The sequence below is a fragment of the Acinonyx jubatus genome, chromosome B4 (genome assembly GCF_027475565.1).
Source record: "Acinonyx jubatus isolate Ajub_Pintada_27869175 chromosome B4, VMU_Ajub_asm_v1.0, whole genome shotgun sequence".
Classification (NCBI taxonomy): domain Eukaryota; kingdom Metazoa; phylum Chordata; class Mammalia; order Carnivora; family Felidae; genus Acinonyx; species Acinonyx jubatus.
Window position 1 is genome coordinate 16,309,245 of NC_069387.1, and position 23,435 is coordinate 16,332,679.

A 23,435-nucleotide genomic window follows, 5' to 3' on the forward strand; every position below is an offset into this window, starting at 1 on the left:
GGTCATGATGTCACGGTTTGTGGGTTGGAGCCCTGCATTGGGCTCTGTGCTGAAAGCTTAGAGCCTGGAGCCTGTTTCAGATTCTGTGTCTCCCTCTCGCTCTGCTCCTCCCCCACTCATGCTCTGTCTCTGTCTCTCCTTCACAAATAAGTAAAAACATTAAAAAAAATTAAAATCTTGAAGATTATCAGTCATTAATTTTATTTGGTGATTCTGAAACATTTCTTACTTTGATTTTCAACCTTCTCATTCTATTTTGTGTTTTCTGTCCGTGTTCTTTAAATGTCTTTTCATGTGCTCCTTACTCTGCTACATTCATTCGTTGACTAATCTTTCCAAAACTGCATTTCTATATTTTGTTTGGCCATTGAGTTTTTAACTTCATGGTTTTCTTTTCTACAAATTCTGTTGTGTGTTCACATCCTCTTGTTCTTTGTTGATAACATTTTGTTCTTTAATTATTGATTCTGCTTCTTCCTTTGCCTTCTTTTGTCTTCTTTTGTTAAATCATCTGAAGCATGCTTATTTTTATGTTTTTTTCCCAGAAAGGCAATTACTGACTTTCCTTGAATGTGAGCCTCACATGGTTTGCAATTTTTGATTCAACCAGTCCCCATCCCATCCCCAACCTAAGCCTCAAATGTCTTAGCCTCACATTACCTGTGTTGTAGAAATATTTCTACTGTGTGTTTCTGCATTTGACTTCTCTGAGTATCTAGGAGTCTCTCCTTTTGTAGACTGAGATTTATTTTATGTTTTTGGCTGCGGCTGCTAATACAATGCAAATGGCATCAAGTCGGGACCAGCACCCATGCCTGGCATAGAACTGGTATTTATTTTTAACAGAAGAACTTTTCTCCCTGCACCTAGAACCCCAGGCAGGTGATAAGAAACTGTCATTTCTTGGTTCTGTGAGTAGAGTTTTTCGCTCTCCTTTTTCGGAGGGGCTCCCATTAGTGGGTACCATCTTCGTGTAAGGACTTCAGTTCCATTTCCCTGCCTCAAGTGAGCTGATGTGCTCATTTGTATGGAGATTAGTACCCCTGCCCTAGTACCATAATCTGAGGTTCGTGCACCATGGGGCAACTACAGTCTCAGCTTGAGTATTTCCCATTCTAGGTTTTAGTTTTCGATGTATTTTCGGTAACTGGAGACAACCTCTTCTTTCTCTTGAGCTCAAGTATGGAATTTTTTTCTTTATTGTTATCTTTTAAGTTTATTTATTTATTTTTGAGAGTGGCACAGGGTGGGGGAGAGAGAGCGAGAGCGAGAGAGAGAGAGAGAGAGAGAGAGAATCCCACGCAGGCTCCATGCTGTCAGCACGGAGCTGGAAGCGGGGCTCAGTCTCACAAACCGTGAGATTGCGACCTGAGCCCAAATCAAGAGTTGGGATGTTTAACCCACTGAGCCACCCGGGTGCCCCTATTGTAATGCTTTTATGTAGCATTTCTGGGTGTTTTAAGGATGGGAGAGGAACCATGCCAAATGGTGCTGCCAGAAGTTTGATAAGTATTCTCCCAGGACCAGATGATACAGTTTCATAGTCATCATCTACTTTTGACATCAGTGGGCAAATGAGCTTGCTACTCTGCCAATTATTTCCTGTGGTTACTCATTCTAATACTGAAATCTTACGCATTCTGTTCCGTTTCCCCAGTGAGTACTTCACACATCGCTTTTGTTAGAAGAGGTATCAGAAACAGAGAGAATGAATGCCCTGTCCCCAGTTTTGTGTCCTAATTTGTCATATGACAAACAACATTCTACTGTTTTCTTATTCACATGAGTAATTGTCATTGCATTTCAAACTTTTCAGATTTGTGTTCTTCAGATACCTCTGTTATTTAGCAATTTACATTTCATGATAGAGGAATTATTAAAATAATATTATTGAATAAATATCCACGATAATCTGCTTGATAACATTAATAGGGCTGGAAAAGACATGGCTTCTACTGCTACTTGATTGGACACACACTTTCAACATTTGCAGAAGCAAACCAAACCTGCGTAAATGAGAAGGCTTACTTAACAACTGTTGAAGACAGGTATGCAACTATTTTAATTCTATTTTAATGCATGTCAAATAATGAAATGGTTTCACAGAAGCCTAAGTATCACCATGCTCTAAATTTCTGTAAATTACATATGATCTTGAGGTATGATTTGCAGAAGGAGTAGCACTGAAAATCATATCCTAATTTGGACTCTTCATTGTAAGCGCTATAAAATCTTTTGCTCCTTTTAGAACTTGAAAGCAATATTCAGTAACAAACGTTCATTATGTTATTATATGAATCATATAATTTCATTTCAGAAAAGTAATGTTCTCGCGAACATAGTTTATGGGCCTAACTTTTTTTCTGATCGAGTATATACCAAATTTTTTAAAGCAGAAAAAGTACAATTTATTGGTTCACAAATGCCACTTTCTATCTTTACCACCGTCTCCGCCAAAAAAAGGGTAGAGAGATTCACTGAATATTTTATTATTCCTTTCCATTCTTCTGTTCATTTTCTTTTCTTTTCTTTGCTGGTTTTGCTAGACCGATACGTCCAGAAAAATCACATGAATGTAGAGGCTTTTATGTAACTTTTGACCTCTAGAGTACCAAACATCTTTGAGGTTTTAGTTTTTATTTATTTTTCCCTTAATCTTCACAAAGCACTGGATTAGACACAGAAGAAACTTAAAGAATTTTCTTTTTTTTTTTAATTTTTTTTTCTTTTTTTTTCTCAACGTTTATTTATTTTTGGGACAGAGAGAGACAGAGCATGAACGGGGGAGGGGCAGAGAGAGAGGGAGACACAGAATCGGAAACAGGCTCCAGGCTCCGAGCCATCAGCCCAGAGCCTGACGCGGGGCTCGAACTCAAGCACCGCGAGATCGTGACCTGGCTGAAGTTGGACGCCCAACCGACTGCGCCACCCAGGCGCCCCTAAAGAATTTTCTTTTAATGTGTACTTATTTTTGAGAGGGAAAGAGAGAGAAACAGAGCATGAGAGGAGGAGGGGTAGAGAGAGAGGGAGACACAGAATCCGAAACAGGCTCCAGGCTGTGAGCTGTCAGCACAGTGCCTGATGCAGGGCTCGAACTCACGGACCGTGAGGTCATGACCTGAGCCGAAGTGGGACGCTCAACCGACTGAGCCACTCAGGCGCCCCACGAAATTTAAAAATGTGCATTTGAGGGGCACCTGGGTGGCTCAGTCGGTTAAGCGTCTGACTTCGGCTCAGGTCATGATCTCACGGTCCGTGAGTTCGAGCCCTGCATCAGGCACTGTGCTGACAGCTCAGAGCCTGGAGCCTGTTTCGGATTCTGTGTCACCCTCTCTCTCTGCCCCTCCCCTGTTCATGCTCTGTCTCTCTCTGTCTCAAAAATAAATAAACGTTAAAAAAAATTTTTTTTTTAAATGTGCATTTGATTTGTTATAAAACAGGTCAAGACATAGTTTTAATACAATAAGTTTTATTCATTGCTTCTTAAGGCACACCTGATAAAAGGTAAAGAATGCTACTGTTCTGATCTTCACTGAGTGCACATTGATCCTGACTGATCAATTGATGAGTTGGTTTATTGATCTTTTGGTTTATTGGAGCAGAAATTTCCCTATATTTTAGGTTTGTTTTCCTTTGTATTGTCTACATTTCTATTCGAGAGCTCAGTAACTCTGTGCTTAAATTTTGTTTCTAGACTTTTGGGAGAAATTGGGTTTAGGACTTTAAACATTTTTTCTTTGTACAGTTGTGAGAATGAAATTATTCAATTGTGAGAAGTAAACATTCCGTTATCCTGGAAACTGTGAACATCACTTTTTTCACTTCTCTTTTGCTCCGAAGAAAAATTTTTGCCTACATTGCTGCCTCATTGTTTAATGTTTTATCTTTTAAGATCAACTTTGGTTGCTTTACAAACCAAATTGGGTCATTAGATGATGCCAAAGAGATGAGATACAAAGAAAACCTTTGGAAATTGTGATTCTTCTCCTACTTCTTTCTACAGATCGAATCTCTGCTTCTCCGTATTCCTCAATAATTTTCTCTTCTGTTTCAGACCTGAGGGAAGAGAATAAAATTTAAGGGGTAATCCACACGGATTTTTCTGTCTGTATCATCTTTGATAACGTTACGACCTCGGGATTTACTTACCCAAGAACTGTGTCGGGCATTTGAAATAGTTGGAAAGTGGACTACTTTTTAAAACAGTGTATCTGAGAATGCTATAGTTTTCTCCTTTGCCTTTGCAGAATTCTCTTAGATTTTGGGGAGGGGCCGAGGGGCTGGTGAGGAGTGGACAGAAATGATTTGAGTATATTTGATTTTATTCATTCAGCTCCATGATAGTCCCCCCTCATTTCCTTAGTAGAAATTTGTATAATTTAAATGGCATATAACTTAAAACACAATATGTTTGAAGTACCAACTAAATCATAGCTCACACATGTAATTGACATGCTTTTCGTGTTGCTGTTTGGAAAAACTCACATTTCTAAAGTTTAGTTAATTTTTTTCTTTTAAGATATGAACAAGCGTTTCTAACTAGTTTGGTTGGATTGAGGCCTGAAAGATATTTTTGGACAGGACTTTCAGATGTACAAAACAAAGGCACCTTTCAATGGACCATTGAGGAAAAGGTTCAGTTCACCCACTGGAATTCAGATATGCCAGGTATGAGCATTGCTTGGAGGTGAGGTTTTCATTCACCCTACAAGTCCATTGGGCAAAGCCTATTAGCCCTCCATGTACCTTTCCAAATATACTGCGTAGATTAATTGTGCTTGCGGCATTTTGTATTTCATCCTCTTTTGCTTTTTCTTTCTTTCTTAAAATTTTCTTTAAAAAAATTTTTTTTAACATTTATTTATTTTTGAGAACGAGAGAGACAGAGCATGAACAGGGGAGGATCAGAGAGAGAGGGAGACACAGAATCTGAAACAGGCTCCGGGCTCTGAGTTGTCGGCGCAGAGCCCGACACAGGGCTCGAACTCACTGACCGTGAGATCATGACCTGAGCTGAAGTCAGATGCTTAACCGACTAAGCCACCCAGGCGCCCCTAACATTTCTAATTAGTTCACAGTCGTCTAAGAAAACAGGGAAGTAAAACTAGTAGTTGTCTGGTATTGGTCTGTTTGAAAAATATGTATGAAATCCTAAATAACCACAGACGTTCCAGACAGTTAACTTATGTTTGTAAACTTAAAACTATATTAAAGAGATTTAAAATTTGGCCTTGCAGAGATGAGTGGAAATATTAGTATGTTTCAGGGGCATGACACCGCGCAGAAATGCCGCATCCTCCAGAGCAAATGTTTTGTTGTGTCTGGGCTAAACGCTAAAGCAAGACTGTTCACTCAAGCGCCTGGATTTACTACGTGGCTTAATAAATCCTGATCTTCAGAAGTTCTTTTAATTTGTATTCTCAAATTATTGACAAATAAGGAAAATAGGACAGTAATTTGGATAGTGTGATTCTTGGTGAGTTCTTGAATGTTCTGAAAACAATACGATTTCAGTTTATTTTTATTAAAAAAATTTTTTTTTTTGTAATCTTCATTTATTTTTGAGAGAGAGACAGAGTACAAGTGGGGGAAGGAGCAGAGAGAGGGAGACACAGAATCCGAAGCAGGCTCCAGGCTCCGAGCTGTCAGCATAAAGCCTGATGCGGGGCTCAAGCTCACTAATGGGAGATCATGACCTGAGCTGAACTCAGATGCTTAACTGACTGAGCTACCCAGGAGCCCCAACGATTTCAGTTTATTTTTAAATTAACTGAGCAGGAGAATAAGAGCTGACTATACACTTTTGTTGTTGTTGTTGTTCTTGTTGTTGTTAAGTATCGGTCGGAGTGGTAATGGTAATTTTTACTTCTAGGCCCTACTCTTTAATTTTCCTTGTGTTGCTCCTTCAGCAGTGGGACTCTGAAAGCTTAATCCTGGAATGTCCCTAGGGAATAAAAATGGATGAAATCAGAGCCATAGGGAATCAGAGATCTTAGAGAAAATGTTTTGAAAAAGATGCGCCTCCCCAGAACTTTGAGGTTTCTCTCTAGACACTTAATGTTCGTTAAAAGAACAGTAAGAAAACATCTCACTCCAGCAAAGACTCCTACTATTTTCAAAGTTCTTTCTGAATGAATTACTATTTGGAAATAATCACACCTGTAAAACAGATTTATAAAGTATTAAGCTGATTATAGTCCCCATTGTCTATGCTTTTTTTATCCTTGAAAGCTGGCACTCATCACTACTAAAGTAGGTGGTGGTATTTGCCTTGTGAGATAAGGAAGCAAGTTCAAGGGTAGTTGAGTATTCAACGAATAACGAAAATCTCTAGCTCACTTGTATTTCCCTTTGAAGTATGTGATGAATTTCTGTCCTGAGAGACCTCCAAGGCCTGTGGGGTGGAGGAGGGGACTCTTAGAAACGTTTTCTTAAAAAAAGAAAAAAAACCCCATGAACCCCCCTGTTTTTGCCATTATGGTAAATTTTGTTCTACTAAAATTATTGTATCATTAAGTACCTACGTGGGGGGCACCCTGCCCGATGTTAGAAACACGAAATGCTATCAAAACCCTGATGTCTGAGCTCATAATTCTGTTAGGGATTTTGGTCACACAAATAAAAGGTCACCAACAGTTCAAAATAGTAGAAAGGAGTTGCCAAATGCGGCTGTAATTTCTCCTCTATATTTTCTCTTCACCTGAGGAGTGTATGGCCCTGGGTGACCCTCGGGTTTGACCTGCGAGCGGGGCCGGCCGTCAGTAGCTCCTGCTAAGTGAATTTTCCTTTATGTATTGAATACAGGGCGAAAAGCAGGATGTGTCGCCATGAGAACTGGAGTTGCAGGGGGCTTGTGGGATGTTTTGAGATGCGAAGAGAAAGCAAAATTTGTGTGCAAACACTGGGCCGAGGGAGTAACTCGCCCACCAGAGCCCACAACAACTCCCGAACCCAAATGTCCGGAGGAATGGGGCGCCAGCAGTAAAACGAGCTTGTGTTTCAAGGTGACTGTCATCTGCTAAGCTAAGAAAGAACGTGGACTGTGTTTCAGCCTCAAAAGTCACGTGAGAAATTAAAACGGAACCCCAAACCGCAGTGCTCAGGCTCTACCTGTAGAAAGTCTAATTCTCTGAATCTGGAAGGGGAGCTGGGCTTCTGTGTTTTCAAAAGCTCTCCTCGGGTACATGCTAATGACCGGTTGCATTTAGAGCTGCAAACACGACTCACAGCAGCTTTCTTCACGTGCTCTGCTTCGTCACCCTCCCACTGTCCCCCCCAGGCTGCCTTGCCCTCCTCTGAACTTGCACTTTTCATGAAAATGTCTGTTTCCCCTCATGCTATCCCATCGCGTCCCATTTTGCCCTGGTCTCAGAGCCCAAGCTTTTAGGTAATTGCACTGATAAAAGAGTCTACATTAATGCCAAATGGTCATCTAGGAGGTGATGCTCCATTGTTGTGATTTAGCCCCCCCTCCCCTGGTTGTTATGCCCGATGGGCGATGAGAGCGTTACTAAGTAGGGGCACGTGGCTGTTCCGTGTCCTTTAAATGACGAGGTGATATCCTGCTCTCATTTTATACCTTCCAAGTTCACACCGTCCATTTTCTCGTTATGCAGTCAAGTTGACCAAAACAAACAGACAAAAACCTCAGTGAATTATGCATTTGGGTCTTTTTTTTTTTTTCACTCTTGTAAGTCATATCCTTTCTTGAGAAAGTTGGATTTGGTCACATACAGAAATGTGCTTTTCGACCCCTTAATGATATTGTTCTTTAGCGTCCCACTCCCAGGACCTCTTTTATTCAGACCCTTTGGTCGCATGTGGCCATGGTGTGCCTTGTAAGACAGTTAGGTAAGGCTGAGGGAAAACTTGAATTACTAATGTGTATCAGAATGAGGCTGTTTAGTCTTCTGTAACTCAAGGGGTGTGGGTAGTTGGGTTAGTCATTCCCACTACTGACAGTGGAGATTGCTAAATACTTGTTCAATCCTGATTAGCCGGTCAGGGCTAAATGCATAATTTACATAGAAGGGGATGCATTGGGCCAAGGCAAGAGAGGATTTTGGAAATGGGCTAACTGAGGACTAATACAAAGCAAATCAGGTGTTCATTGTTGCATCTGGAAACTTTTGGTGTACTACACAAAGGCCAGGCTCGTCCTATACACAGCCATTCACCTGGGGGTGGTAGGCTATGGAGATTTGTAGCAGGATTTTGCGAGAAGTGGCAGAATTCTCCAGAGCTGGGAAGTGAATGAGGGTTCTGGTAGAGATGCTATCCTGGTGGATATTCAACACATTGAAATATGTGCTTCATTAGAAAATTATATAGTTTTAGAGGTGCTTACGTATGTTTGGAAATATATAGACCGTCTTTGTACATATTAAGATGTGGGAACTATTAATAAAATTCAGGTGATAGTAAATTTATTTAAGAAAACGAAGTCTTATATCATAGTCTAGCAGGTTGCAGTGCCCACAGAGTCTTGGGAGTTAATGATGTGGAAGCTTGCTCAAGGCACTTTTGTCCAGAGAGCTCAAGTTAGGTTCAAGGTGAAGATTGCCTTGGGTTGCTTGGTGATGGCTGGGCAGCCCTAGTCCATTGGAAGCCAACCCCATTTCCCACAAGCCTGTAATGGTGGGGAGCATGACTCATGAGAAATAGTGAATGAAAATTATAAAAGTTGATGGATACAACGGACTCCTATACTATTTGCATACTGATAGGTATTTCTTAGTCTGGAATTCCATTTCACTGTAGCCCTCTGGATAATAGAAGATATTCCCTAACTTATATAATCTATTACAATTTAATGCAGCTATAAGGAAAAAAAGACAAGGCCATTGTAAAAGACACAAGCAATGAAATATTGAGACTGTCAGGTGTTTGTTCAAGCTAGGCAGGATAACAAACTATGCCACAATTTTTGTTTTTTGAAGTTTTCCTTCCTTACTTTTCCTGTATCAAAAGTGTTTTTTTCTTTCTCATTTCAATGCTACTTTTCCCATCTAACCAAATTAATTCTGCCAAATGCATCAAACTTCTAAGACTTTAATCTAATTTCTTCTGTGCTATGAAGTATTTTTATTTTCTAAGGTTTTCTCAACAAAACCACCCCACATATTTTGTTACCCAAATACGTACTCCTACATTGATTTTCAACCAAGAGAATTACATTGTTTTACACCATAGCAGTGTCTTTCTATAAAATGAAATCTCATCAAAAGTAAATAATTATTTCTCTTGATTTGATAAGCTATGAAGTATAAAATAACTTCTGAAACTATATCATCTTTAGCTGTTTGCAAAAGGAAAACACGAGAAGAAAACATGGTTTGAATCTCGAGATTTTTGTAAAGCTCTGGGTGGTGATCTAGCTAGTATCAATAATAAAGAGGAACAGCAAGCAATATGGCGATTAATAGCGTAAGTGTCTTTTGTATATAATATTCCTTTTACCTATTTGATGCTCTGATGTTGAGAAAAGTCTTACATTTCTGAAATTGTTGACTCATAATGCTACCTTGAGTGGCTGTATTATATCCCAAATCCATAGGAGCTTTTTTTATCTAGTTTCACTTACAAATGCTTTAATTTTATCGAATGATATGAATTACTCTATGAAAGTACATGTTATTAAGTGAATAAATGAATGACTTTCTTGCAGTGCTTTATAATGCTTTATTCTCATTAAATAAAAGGAGTGGTGGCTCCTTTTGAGGATATTCATGGGCTGTACCAAAACACACAGTTGCATACTGTTTATAGTCATTGAATCTTTTTACCTGTGTACTAATTTAGGTTTCAAAGACAACTTTCAAATTTGATTAGCTCTCATATTTGTCTATTAGGTAACCATAGAAATCTCGTTAAGTAACCAGACTGGTTTCATCCAATAGTATGAGCTCTCTTTATGTCTTGTAAATTGCAGGGCTACCGGGACGTACCATGAACTGTTTTGGTTGGGACTTACGTATGGAAGTCCTTCAGAGGGCTTTGTTTGGAGTGACGGTTCTCCTGTGAGTAATATGATTTGATACATTGTTTTCTCACTTTATCATGTATTTATTTCGATGTTACCCTTTGGCTTAATCCAAGTCTTTGGTGAAACGTGTTTTTATGATAGCTAGTAACATTTTTCTATGCAAAAATAAATCCAATTCTAGGATCATTATTCTGCCCCTGCCCTAATTTAGTTCTGTTCACCCAAGGTATAAGCATAACTGGCTGGATTAAAAAAAAATTTTAGAAAACTCATTTAGGTAGCTTGAATAAAATAATGCTTTCATTCTATCATGCAAAATTGGTGTGCAAGTAGTTAAACTTCTTAAAAGTTTGGTATTTTTAAATTTTTATTTTATTTTTATTTTTTAGTGAGAGCGTGGGTGGGGGAGAGGGGCAGGGGGAGAAAGACAGAGAATCTTAAGCAAGCTGAGCATGGAGCCTGATATGGGGTCTGATCTCACGACCCTGGGATTATGACCTGAGCCAGAGTCAAAAGTCAGACACTCAACCAACTGAGCCACCCAAGTGCCCCAGAAATTGAGTTTTAAACAAGTGTTGGTGAGGATGCAGAGAAAAAGGAACCCTTGTGCACTGTTGGTAGGAATGCAAACTGATACAGCCACTGTGGAAAACAGTATGGACGATCCTCAAAAAGCTAAAAATAGGGGTACCTGGGTGGCTCAGTCAGTTGAGTGTCAGACTTTGGCTCAGGTCATGATCTTGCATTTTTTGAGTTTGAGCCCCACATCAGGCTCCCTCCCGTCAGCACAGAGCCTGCTTTGGATTCTCTGTCCCCCTCTCTCTGCCCCCCCCCCCCCCGTGGCTTGTGCTCTCCCAAAAAATAAATACTTTTTAAGAAACTTAAAAATAGAACTACCATATAATTCAGTAATGGCACTACTGGGTATTTAACCCCAAAACACAAAAACACTAATTCATAGGTGTGCCTGTACCCCTGTGTTTATTGCAGCATTATTTACAATAGCTAAACTATGGAAGCAGCCCAAGTGCCCATCAACATTTATGTTTATTCAGCCATAAAATTCCAGAATATTATTCAGCCATAAAAACGAATGAAATCTTGCCATCTGTAGCAACATGAATGGAGCTAGAGAATATAATTCTGGCTGAAATAAGTCAGTCAGAGAAAGACAAATATCATATGATTTCACTCATATGTGGAATTCAAGAAACAAAACAAATGAGCAAAGGAAAAAAGAGGCAAATCAAGAAATGGACTCTTAACTATAGAGAACAAACTGATGGTTTCTAGAGGGGAGGGAGGTGGGTGAGATAGGTGAAGGGGATTAAGAGTGCACTTACCATGATGAGCACTGAATAATGTATAGAACTGTTGAGTCACTATATTGTATACCCGAAACAAATATAACACTGTATGTTAACTCTACTGGAATTAAAATTTAAAACTTAATATAAAAAGTTGAGTGTTTTACAGCTTCTTATAGAGCAAGAGATCTGGAAACAATTTTTGAGAATCCATTAATAACCATTGGGCCTTGTCAGCCTTCCCCATTCCTAAGAATGGGGAAGTGTGAGGCTGTGACACGTGTTGGCAGTATTTAGTGGTCTGGTCATCCAAGGAAGTGATTTTGTGTAATTTCAGTTCTACCTCCTCTTATAACCCATCAGCAACTTTTCAAGGCACTTGAGTAAGGTGATTTCTTTGATAGCTCCACTGACACTTGGATTTCATATTGATATTTCTGGAAAATGCTTAGCCTAAAACTCTGTTGGGTATGATTCTACACTGAAACCTGCAAGGGGTTCTACACCCAGCCCTCCATTTATTTCCACTGTTCTTTTAGGTGGAGTTATGTAGCTTTGTTAACGGCATTTCGTAAGTCTTTTTCTTTTATTATAAAAACTAATTATATTTCTCTATCCACCTATAAAGAGAAAGTTTCCAACGTCACACTGAAATATTACCACTTAAGAATGGGTTAGAGATTTAGGAACACCCAATACTGACAAGTGGAGTTTTTTTGCTGGGTTTTTCCTATATAGAAATCCCACTTTCAAGGCCCTGGATCCATCCTATCAATAAGACCAAAGAAAATGTTATAATAATAGCATATTCTATTCATCTTTGAAAGTTTCCGTGTAGTGAAAGCTATTTCTTTCCAATCCATTTTCATAAACCTTGCTTTCAAAACAAAGCTATTGCAAAAAAAGTGGATGGATTAAAAAATGTTAATATACCTTCCCTTTCTTTCTTTTGTTTAGATAAATGATTGTCAATGGCCTGATTTAAATGACGTACGTAATTAATGATTGCAATGTAATATTTCTGACATAGGTTTCATATGAAAATTGGGCTTATGGAGAACCTAATAATTATCAAAATGTTGAATACTGTGGCGAGTTGAAAGGTGACTCTGGTATGTCCTGGAATGATATTAACTGTGAACATCTTAACAACTGGATTTGCCAGATACAAAAAGGTGTGGTAACCTGTCCTCTATTCTATCTCACACTGGAGAACTAACCTCCTGATATCCCAGTGTTTTCCTTTTATTAGCAGAACCAAACAGACAAAATAACCAAATAAGGGAACTGGCAGGGGCCATCATTTCACAGGATAAGAATGAAGTCACTGAGCACAGATAAATGTTCCAAAGGAACAGAAGATCAAAAGGCCACCCGGGAATCCTGGATGACAGTCACGTCCTCTAAAATAGTTCCCACGAGCTGTGATTCTGGCTCAGGTTCTACAGGGGTGGGAGTTGGTGGGCGTTCTACTCTGTAAGTAGAGTAATACGCATGCTGTTTCTTCTTTGGTATATTCACCCTCTGACCTATGTTAGCCATCCAGTAGGTAAAAGTTTCCCAACATCCGAATATTCTAAATGTTGATTTCTTAAATAAATATTCAACACAAAGAACAAACACCATTTTGGGGCCCTGATGCTATTATAGCCACTACGTTTATGATTGTCAAAAAGTTATCAGTGTATACTTTAAGTCATGATCTGGGACTCAGAAAGTTCCACATATCCAAGTCAGGCATTGAGGTCAGAGGATCCAGGTTCTTCTGTTAAGATAAAGGAACAAACAGACCTTCCCTTGAACCACAATATACATAATCTTCCTCATTTTAAAACAGTTTGTGGAACCACATTGCCCTCTGCTGTTGGAGAACCTTGGCTACTGTCCCAACTCCACTGCTAGAGACCCTGGGTTGCTCTCGTGCTGTCTGCTTATTTTCCTCACTCCTGCATAGATGAGTGCTTTCAAAGTTTTCAGAGTAGAGGAATAAAGAGTGGCCAGTTTTTCTTTAGAAGTCTCCTAGCTACCAATGACTATGTAAGTTTCCTTACATGTTATTAGTAACTCTGTTCTTCCAGATGTTAACTACATTAAGCCAAAAGCTGGGTAACCTGATTCCTTTTATCAGATTCCAATGAAGTCCAGATATATCATTAACTCCTTGGAAAGAAAAATATTTCATTTAACTTTTAGGATAAGATACATTTAATAAACATAATATTCTTTGGAAAAAAACATTTTATAAGTAAATAGTGTATCTTTAATAGTTTCAAATAATGAAATTTTAAGTAAGTCCACGGCTCATTATAAAATGTGTAATTGTCACCCTGACATTTATTAAATATCTTCTACATACCAATAATGCACATAATTTATTCTACCCCTTTACACATACTACTAACTCCTTTTAGCAGTTGACAGAGTTGAAGGTAGGCAATTTAAACCCCAGTTTGATTTGAAACTAGGCTTTCTGATTCTAAAACTCGTGTTCCTTTCTTCCCTTTTGATGACACTATTTGTTGGGTCTGAAAAGTGTCTTCCAATTTCTAGTGGCTATTACTGTACTAATTCTCTTAGCCTTCATTCTTCTCCTCTACAACATGCTAGGGCAATTGAGGAGTAGAAGAGAGGGAGAGAAGGAAGAGCTACACTTTAAGCTGTTTTGACCCACGAAAATAGGAAAATTAGAAGGAGATATGATTGCGGAAGTTCATGCACACTTTATAATCTGGTTCTCTTTTGTTTTCCAGGACAAACACCAAAACCTGAGCCAACACCAGCTCCTCAAGACAGTAGGTGTTTCCTTATTTCGTGATCTCCACACTGATAGCCTTTTTTGCTCTTTCCTTTCCTTTCCTTCACCCAGGAAGAACAGAGTTCTTAATATCTCTGAGAACCTTGTGGGAGCATGGATCGTTTCCTCCAGACAAATGCTCATAGGCACAAAAGCAAAGCATTTTAATACACTGTGTCAAGGGCTCTTGAATCAAACCCAAGGGCCCAGGTTTTCTCTTTAGTACTCTATTAGTTCCCCATGGCTGCTGTAACAAATTACCACCAAGTTGGTGGCTTCAAGCAAAGCACATTTATTCCCCCTTACAGGTCTGGAGGTCAGAAACAGGAGCTCAGTTTCACTGGGCCAAAATTGGTAAGGCCATGCTTCCTCCCGTGGTTCTAGGAGAGAATCTGATTCCTTGTCTCTACCACCTTCTAGAACTGCATCCCTTAAAGTAAGCTTGTGTCCCCCCTCCTGCACCCTGAAAAACCAGCAATGTAGCAATCTTGCTTCTTTTGTCACGTGGCTTTCTTCTTCTGCAGTCAGATCTCCCTCTTTAAGGATACTTGCGATTACGTTAGGTCCCACCCAGATAATCTAGGATAATGGCTCCATCTAAAGACCCTGAATTTAATCATGATCAACCACGATTTTAATCAAGATGTTTCACTTCTTTGGGTAGATTTGTTTCTAGGTATTTTATGGGTTTTGGTGCGACTGTAAATGGGATTGATTCCTTGATTTCTCTTTCTGTTGCTTCATTATTGGTGTATAAGAATGCAACTGATTTCTCACAGCTCTCACTTCTTGAACTCAGAACATCATAGGTCCAGGTATGTAAGTTGTGTTTGCTATGTGATCCCTTTGATGAAAGTAGCACTGGGAGTTCTTTTACCCAATGATGATACATAGGACTTAATGGAGAAGATAGAGTTCCAGATCTGGTACAGAGTGGATCTCTGCCCTTAGGTAATTCAGTCTGTGTTGGGCATAAATATCCTGCTTATTCTGGGCTCTCAGACTTGCTGATACCTCTGACAAAGCTACTCTGCCCTTTTTACTTTGGTGCGTCACACGTACCAGATTCTTGAATTTATCGCAGGAAAATTCATCACCCTTTTCCATTCATTTTTCAGATCCGCCAGTCACCGAAGATGGGTGGGTTATCTACAAAGACTACCAGTATTACTTTAGCAAAGAAAAGGAGACCATGGACAACGCCCGAGCATTTTGCAGGAGGAACTTCGGTGATCTTGTTTCTATTCAGAGTGAAAGTAAAAAGAAGTTTCTATGGAAATATGTAAGAATATGATTAAGAATGAAACAGTGACATGTGATAAGCAAAGATAATATCCACTACCTGTGGATTGTACCCTGTGGTGCAATTTCAAATGAGGGGCTAAATTTCAAGTTTCTAAGGTCAGGGGAAGACATGAATGCCAGAGGAGAGGTGGGTGGTGACCATAACAGAAATGAATGACCTCATTGCTTAGATATTCAATGCAGAATCATAGCATCCAGAAGCAGTTTTTAGTCTCAGCTTGGTAAGGACCCATATGTGATGACTTTGAGTTCACCAACTGGATTTTCAGAGATTATAATTCTTAACTAGTTGTTATGTATCAATCCTGGACCCTCTGGTTTAGTTTAGGCTGATTGTTAATTTACAAATCTATCTTAGTTGGACCAAATTGTTGTTAATCGTAAAGCTTGATTATTCATATAAAAATCTTGGTTCTTCCAAAATTATAACAGTAAAGCTATAGTTTATTGTTTTCCAAAGGTATTGGCTTAATATTTCTCTTTACAAACCATCATGGCATCCTTGTTGCTTGCCAGAAAGGAGGTAAGAGGGAAAGCAGAAAAAAATAAGTTGAATATAATGAAAGAATAAAAAATCATTTGCTTACAAAGGTATTCCAGTGTAGCCTGATCTATCTTTATCTTTGTGGATATATTTTGCTTTGAAATTTTTAGGATATTTCCTAATATTGCACAAATATATACGTGGACAAAGTCTTTCCTTAGATGCAAAATACCAAATGGTTACTTTGTTTTAAAGAATATCTCCAACAACCTAATTGCTATAGGCATTTGCTATTGCAGAGAATGACTGAAGGTATTTGCTTTATAAATTCAGGTTCATATATAGTATGCATATTTTTCTTTTTCTTTTTTTAAAAAAATTTTAATGTTTATTCATGTTTGAATGACAGAGAGACACAAAGCACAAGCAGGGGTGGGGCAGAGACGGGGGGGCGGACACAGAATCTGAAGCAGGCTCTAAGCTCTGAGCTGTCAGCACAGAGCCCGGTGTGTGGCTCAAACCCATGAACTGCGAGATCATGACCTGAGCCAAAGTTGGACGCTCAACTGACTGAGCCACCAGGCGCCCCTTTCTTTTTTCTTTTTTTTTAAAAAAGTTAATTTAAGGTATGCCTGGGTGGTTCATTCGGTGTCCAACTTTGACTAGTGTCATGATCTCACAGTTCATGGGTTCGAGCCCCATGCTGGGCTCTGTGCTGACAGCTCAGAGCCTGGAGCCTGCTTTGGATTCTGTGTCTCCCTCTTTCTCTGCCCCTCTCTCCCCTGCTCATGCTCTGTCTCTCTGTCTCTTAAAAAGAGATAAACATTAAAAAAAATTTTTTAAGTAAAAAAAAACTAGAAAAGTTTATTGAAGTAATCCCTACCCCCAATTTGGGGTGCAAACTCAGGACCCCAAGATCAAGAGTCAGTCACATGCTCTTCTGGCTGAGGCAGCCAAGTGCCCCAATATTTTTTTTTTATTTCTATGAAAAACGTAACTTTGAATATACCACAAAATTTCTGCATGAATCCCTCTTTAGAAAACAACCCAAATGGGCTGCCTCATTACTAAGTATGTTTTGTTTAAGATTTTTCTTATTATGTAAGTATGGATTGAACTATATGTCAACTTCCATCTTTTAGGTAAATAGGAATGATGCACAACCAGCATATTTTATTGGCTTATTGATCAGCTTGGATAAAAAGTTTATGTAAGTACATCAAAATGAAAACAACTTTGCTTCAGAGGAGGATCTGATAAACATCTCACAGTTATTTTGAGACTTCGGGTTTGCTGAACGCATTTTTAAAAATCCTGCTGAGTAGGTGATGGGCATTGAAGAGGGCATATTTTGGGATGAGCACCGGGTGTTGTATGGAAACCAATTTGACAAGAAATTTCATATATTAAAAAAAATAAAAAATTAAGATGTATATATATCTATATAAAAAATCCTGCTGAGCTCTCAATCTAAAAAGCGTCTTAAAAAGAAAGCAAAAGAATTTCTTAAAATCCAGTTAAATATTTTAAACATCATAATTCTCAAGTAAACAATTCAAAGTCTGATTTAATCGTGCAAAACTCCGCCTATTTTTGTTTTAGGATGTCATCACATGTTAGTAAGTCACCTGCTAAGGAGATACGTGCTGCGTATATGAGTACTGACTTTACCGTTAAAATTACGATTCCCACTTGGACCATCCTCGGTGCACAGAATTAAACCGCCCTTCTAAGTCGCCCCACTCACTGCTTTAACAGCCCTACTTTGAAATACCCTTTCAACTGCATGAAACGCTTTCCTTCCAAAGGAATGACTGTACTGTTTTCCATTAGATACAGGGGCCAGGAAAAGCTACGAGAAGGAGGAAATTAGCACATTTTTGGGGTTTCTTTCCTTGTTCATGAATACACATGTTCTCCTAAGTTTGAAGAACAGATATGTCTTCCTGGCTCGTGTGCAGACGTGTTAGCCACATATGTTCCGCTTGACCCTTATTGCCATTTTTGAGTAAACAGAGACCCAAACTCACACTCCTTAATTTTAAAGATCAGAAATGTTTGATGATTCTTTGGACAAGCCCCCGTTTTTGTTTTATTTATTTATTTTTTTTACATTTATTTATATTTTGAGAGACATAGACAGAGCACAAGTGGGGGAGGGGCAGAGAGAGAAGGAGACACAGAATCCGAAGCAGGCTCCAGGCTGTCAGCACAGAGCCCGATGCAGGGCTCGAACTCACAAACCGTGAGATCATGACCTGAGCCGAAGTCGGACGCTTAACCGACTGAGCCACCCAGGTGCCCCTGGACAAGCATCCGTTTTAATCATCTCTAAAGTGAGAGGGTCGGATTCGATGATCTCTTGCTCTCTTCCCAGCTAACAGTCTCTGAATTTCTGTAATCTGTATAAAATAAGCATTGGCCTGCATACCCTGGGAGAAACCTAGAATAAACACAAAAATCACAGAATGGGCCTTAACGAGAAAGTCTCAATGCTCCGTCTCTATGGGTGGTTTTCTTTTGTGGGAATCCTGTCTAATCAGCACTGCGAGAGATGTTTGCTTCTGGCTACTTCCAGAGCAACTGGGACCTCCATTTCCTCTCTCGCTTCAAGACTAACGGTAGCTTCTTCCAGGGAGGGAAAAGAAGACAGACTGTCCAAAGCCCTGGGTTGCCGCAGAGGAGCACAATGGCTCGGGAATCACCGGCTCCTCAGAGTTTTCCTGCTAGTCTTTCTAGAATCCTCTCTTCTGTTTGCTTCCAATCCTGTGCTCTGTGCATCTTCACTGACTCAGGTGTTCCCTCACGCTAGGCTGTAACCAATTATCCCGATGTTTGGATTATTATTGCTAAGGGCCTGAATTTTCTCTTTCAGTTGGATGGACGGAAGCAAAGTGGATTATGTGTCTTGGGCCACAGGTGAACCGAATTTTGCAAACGACGATGAAAATTGTGTGACCATGTATTCAAATTCAGGTAGGCAACATAACCATCGTCTTGAATCTGCCTCATGGTGCGATGTGTCTTTTGCTACATCCCTAGCCTAAGAGTAGCAAGTTGTGCCCTTACGTCAGGCAAGAAAAGCAGAAGAAATACTTTAAGTCTCAGCGACGTAACTTAGTTGGCTTAGTTGGTGAGGAGAATGTGTGCTTCACATGTGCTCTAATAAAGAACACTATCTTGTCACTTATTTTAGGAAACATTTTTTTTTTATGTTTTGATTTGAGCAGAATATCCAGAGGGTTTATCTGTCTCCATTATCTCTCTCCACATCTTTGTCTGTAAAATGAGAATAGTGACCAGAACTTGTGTGTTGTTGAGAGAATTAAAGATATGATATTTCTAAACCACTAAACAAATGCTTGGTATCTATAAGTTTAGATACGATTAGATTATTATCTTTAGCTGTTAATGGCTGTTTAGGTAATATATCTGCAACATCAAGTTTATTCTGGGCTCCTAGGAAGCTCTCCATAAAGTTGAACTATTATCAGGACGCCTGAGTGGCTCAGTCATTTAAGTGTGTGACTCTTGATTTTGGCACAGGTCATGATCCCAGGGTTGTGGGATCAAGCCCCACATCAGGCTCCATGCTGAGCGGGTAGCCTGCTTAAGATTCTTTGTCTCTCTTTCTCCCTCTGCCCCTCTCTCCCGCTTGTGCTCTCTCTCTCTAAAATAAAACAACAAAATAAAATAAAATAAAGCTGAACTATTGTTAGTTTAAGTGAAAGAACAAAAGGGTACGGCATAGATCTTTCTAGTTACTTGTGTAAAAATGGTGTTGTAATCTAAGCCATTTCTGAGAATGCTTACAAAACATAAGGCATTTTATTTAAAAAAGAGTGTTTTTAAATGCAAATATGTAAATCTAATTTAGCTGTTTTGTCCTCTGCCAGGGTTTTGGAATGACATTAATTGTGGTTATCCAAATGCCTTCATCTGCCAGCGTCACAACAGCAGCATCAATGCCACGGTCATTCCTACCGTGCCTGCAGTCCCAGGAGGTTGTAAGGAAGGCTGGAATTTTTACAATAACAAGGTACGAAAACCATTAGCGGTAGTCTTGGCGTCCATCGATGTGGAGAGTGACAGTGCAAACTTTTCAGCTGAAAGTTAACTTCCGCTTACCTAGTCCCTGGAGAAAATTTTAGGCAAGAATAGATGAAGGTTCCTGTGTCAAATTCCCTGTGGAAATTGAGAGTATGCTTGAAGGATCCAGATAGATGTGCCCTTTGTTACAAGGAAGAAAACACACTTTGCAAAGGAAGTCCGTGGGTGATGAAACTAACTTAACCTTCTGGATCTCTGTTGGGTGATGAGAAAATGTATATTTAGCATCGATCTGCATGAATAATTTAAATTTCTTTAGGGCAAACACTATTATCTTGACTTAGTCCCTATTTTTTTCTTCCCTCCAAGTGTTTCAAAATCTTTGGATTTGTTGAAGAAGAAAGAAAAAATTGGCAAGAGGCACGAAAAGCTTGCATAGGATTTGGGGGCAATCTGGTATCGATCCGCAATGACAAAGAACAAGGTATGCAGACCATTGTACAATCAGTGATGCGCTTCAATATGTAACATTTTCCCGCTGATGATAGTAAATCATATTTTGGTTTTTGACGAGGCAGGGGAGAAAACCCAAACACATATGGAGAACTATTTTTCAGTTGTAGGGAGCCTGCTGGGCATTTAACATAGAAAGTCCCTTTTGGGGCACCTGGGTGGCTCAGTCAGTTGAGCCTCTGACTCTTGATTTTAGCTCAGGTCGTGATCCCAGGGTTGTGGGGTTGAGACCCGGATCAGGCTGCACACTAACCATGGAGCCTGCTTAAGATTCCCTTTCTTTCTCTCTTCCTCGGCCCCTCTCCCCTGCTCTCATGCATGCTCTCTCTCTCTCTCAAATTAAAAACAAAAAAAGTCCCTTTTCATTGTTAATGGCAACTCTGTGAAGTAGGTTATCATCAGCCCATTTGTGATTTGTGTTCAGGCAGTCTGCTGGTAAGCAGGAGGGTTGGGAGTCAAACTGGCTATTCCCACTTAGACGCTATTCTTTTTCCACCAAGCCAGTTTGTTCCCCAAAGAGCCAAAGTAGAGAGTAGTTCTAAGAGTGAAATGGAAAATTGTTAAAATTAACTCCTAGAAAGTTCACTCCTAGAACTACTCTCTACTTTCACTCCTAGAACTACCCCTAGAGCAGTAAATGGAAATTATAATGTTTTTCTATTGATGTTTATTTACTTATTTATTAAAAAAAATTTTTTTAAGGTTTATTCATTTTTCAGAGACAGAGAGAGCGTGAGCAGAGGAGGAGCAGAGAGAGAGGGAGACAGAATCCAAAACAGGCTCCAGGCTCTGAGCTGTCAGCACAGAGCCCGATGTGGGGCCTGAACCCACAGACAGTGAGATCATGACCTGAGCTGAAGTAGGATGCCTAACCGACTGAGCCACCCAGGCTCCCCAACGTGTATTTATTTTTGAGACAGAGAGAGACAGAGTGCGGGCAGGGGAGGGGCAGAGAGAGGGAGACACAGAGTCTGAAGCAGGCTCCAGGCCTGTCTGAATTCAGATTCTGTCTCTCTCTCTCTCTCTGCTCCTCCCCTGCTCACGCTCTGTCTCTCTGTCTCTGAAAAATGAATAAACCTTAAAAAAATTTTTTTAACAAATAAATAAGTAAATAAACATCAATAAAAAACATTTTAAAATGCACTAAAACTAATTTTTAGATATGAACTTTGAACAAATTGAGAAAAAAATTTTAATAAAACATAAGGGTGAACAACTGCTTTGAAGAACAATGAAGGGAAAAACGCGTCATATCCATTGAACGGATTGTTAAAACTTATTATACTGTTGACAAGAGAAAGACGCTTGACTACTTTCGCATGGTCTCTTCATGGCCACCTTACCTGAAATAGATACTAAGTTAAATAAGTGAGCCACCACTTTAAGGAGGATGCTGGCCACTGACAGGCCAGCCAGATGAAGAAACCAAATTGCTGGAGGATTTGGAAGCCACCGCAGGCAGCAAGTGAGGCATGTTTGAAAGACCTTCATCTTTCACAGCCTGAAAAAGACAGGATATGGACCCGTGTGGTTCTGGAAGGAAGATTTAATACCAATGAATGGCAATTATAAAGAAATAGGCCTAGGCTCAAAATTGGGAGGCCATTCTAAGAATTAGAACGGATTAGGGGCGTCTGGGTGGCCTAGTTGGTTGAGTGTCAGACTTCGGCTTGGGTCATGATCTCAAGGTTCGTGGGTTCGAGCCCCACATTGGCCACACTGCTTTGGATCCTCTGTCCCTCCCCTGCTTGCTCTGTCTCTCAAAAATAAATGAACATTAAAAAAAAAAAAGGAACTAATTAAATGGGCTGCTTTGCGAATTCTCTAAAGGACTGTGAAAATGCTTACATTGGAAAGTTCTTATTTGGATGCTATAGACTCTAGCATATAGTCTACATATTGATTGGTACATAGCATGAAAGATGTTTCATAAATGTTTGTATGAATGAATTTATGTGGGTTGTTAAGGGGGAGATGAGGCACTAGATAATTTCTAAGTTCCCTCTTGGTTCTGAAATCCTTTGACTTCCAAAATCATGGTACATCTCAGAAAATATAAGAAAGAAGAAAGACACAGGAACCCAAATGGCACTCTCTCAAATGTTTACTTTATTCCATAAAGGCTGCCGTGTGCTCTCTTGGAACATATTATCATATTATATGATAAATCAACCAGGGTTTCGCTGAGAACCTTTGTCAAGTGCAGCAACTTTCCAGACACGGAAAGAAAAGGGTCAAACCATAGCACACAATAAAAAAAATTTAAGAATATAATATTCATATTTCTCTAACTGGCCTACCACATTTTGGGCTTAGCTACCCGGTGGAGAAACACAATAATTGACTTCTTCTCTTAACCACAAAGTGCTGATTCCTGGCATAACAGAATTAGAACCTGGGTAATAGAGACGTGCAGAAGGAAACAATTTTCAGATAAAATAACATTATTCCTGGCAAAGCAAGCACACGTTGTTGAATTCTTATTTGTGGTTGTTGGCAGAAAAAGAAGTCAGGACTAAAACACTGGCAGGTAGTTAGTTCTTTTCCACATTATTTCAAGTTGTGGTTGGGAAAGGTTATGATCTTGTTTAGGAAATAAAATAAAACCAAAGTAAATACCTTGCCATGCTCTCTTCTCTCTCTGAAAAATGTTGGAAGAAAAAAAAATTTTTTTTTTTTTACCTTTAGTTGAGAAATAAGCAAAAATCTCTGAGCTGAGTATTCACTGCCTCTGCTACTCTGCAGAATAACCATGGAGTAGTAGCCCTTCCATGGAATTACTTGTTCATGAATAAACAGATCGTTGTGTCTCTTTGGGCTTCTCTCTATTTTGCATTTTTTAGTAAAACCCCAGTGCACAGTCAGTCAGTATCCTCTTTGCATTCAGGAGTCGTGTTCAAGCGTAAGGGTGTGGAAATTGTTCTGGAGAGTCGGTGTTCATCCACCTGGGCAACCACGATTCCTGGCTGGGAGGTTGCTTGCTGTGGAAGGTGGCCG

The 23,435-nt window shown here is 39.6% G+C and overlaps 1 protein-coding gene across 1 annotated transcript in view; it reads left to right on the forward strand.

Annotated features, from left to right (window-relative positions):
- Positions 1-23,435, forward strand: part of MRC1 (mannose receptor C-type 1) — a 98,691-nt gene that overhangs the window by 54,260 nt on the left and 20,996 nt on the right. Inside the window, exons 10-21 of the mRNA XM_015077833.3 lie at positions 1,933-2,048; positions 4,520-4,668; positions 6,805-7,004; positions 9,299-9,426; positions 9,932-10,019; positions 12,323-12,467; positions 14,043-14,084; positions 15,205-15,368; positions 17,018-17,085; positions 18,751-18,851; positions 19,772-19,914; positions 20,295-20,409. Of these exons, the coding sequence (XP_014933319.1) occupies positions 1,933-2,048; positions 4,520-4,668; positions 6,805-7,004; positions 9,299-9,426; positions 9,932-10,019; positions 12,323-12,467; positions 14,043-14,084; positions 15,205-15,368; positions 17,018-17,085; positions 18,751-18,851; positions 19,772-19,914; positions 20,295-20,409 (1,459 nt within the window). The remainder of the gene's footprint in view (positions 1-1,932; positions 2,049-4,519; positions 4,669-6,804; positions 7,005-9,298; positions 9,427-9,931; positions 10,020-12,322; positions 12,468-14,042; positions 14,085-15,204; positions 15,369-17,017; positions 17,086-18,750; positions 18,852-19,771; positions 19,915-20,294; positions 20,410-23,435) is intronic.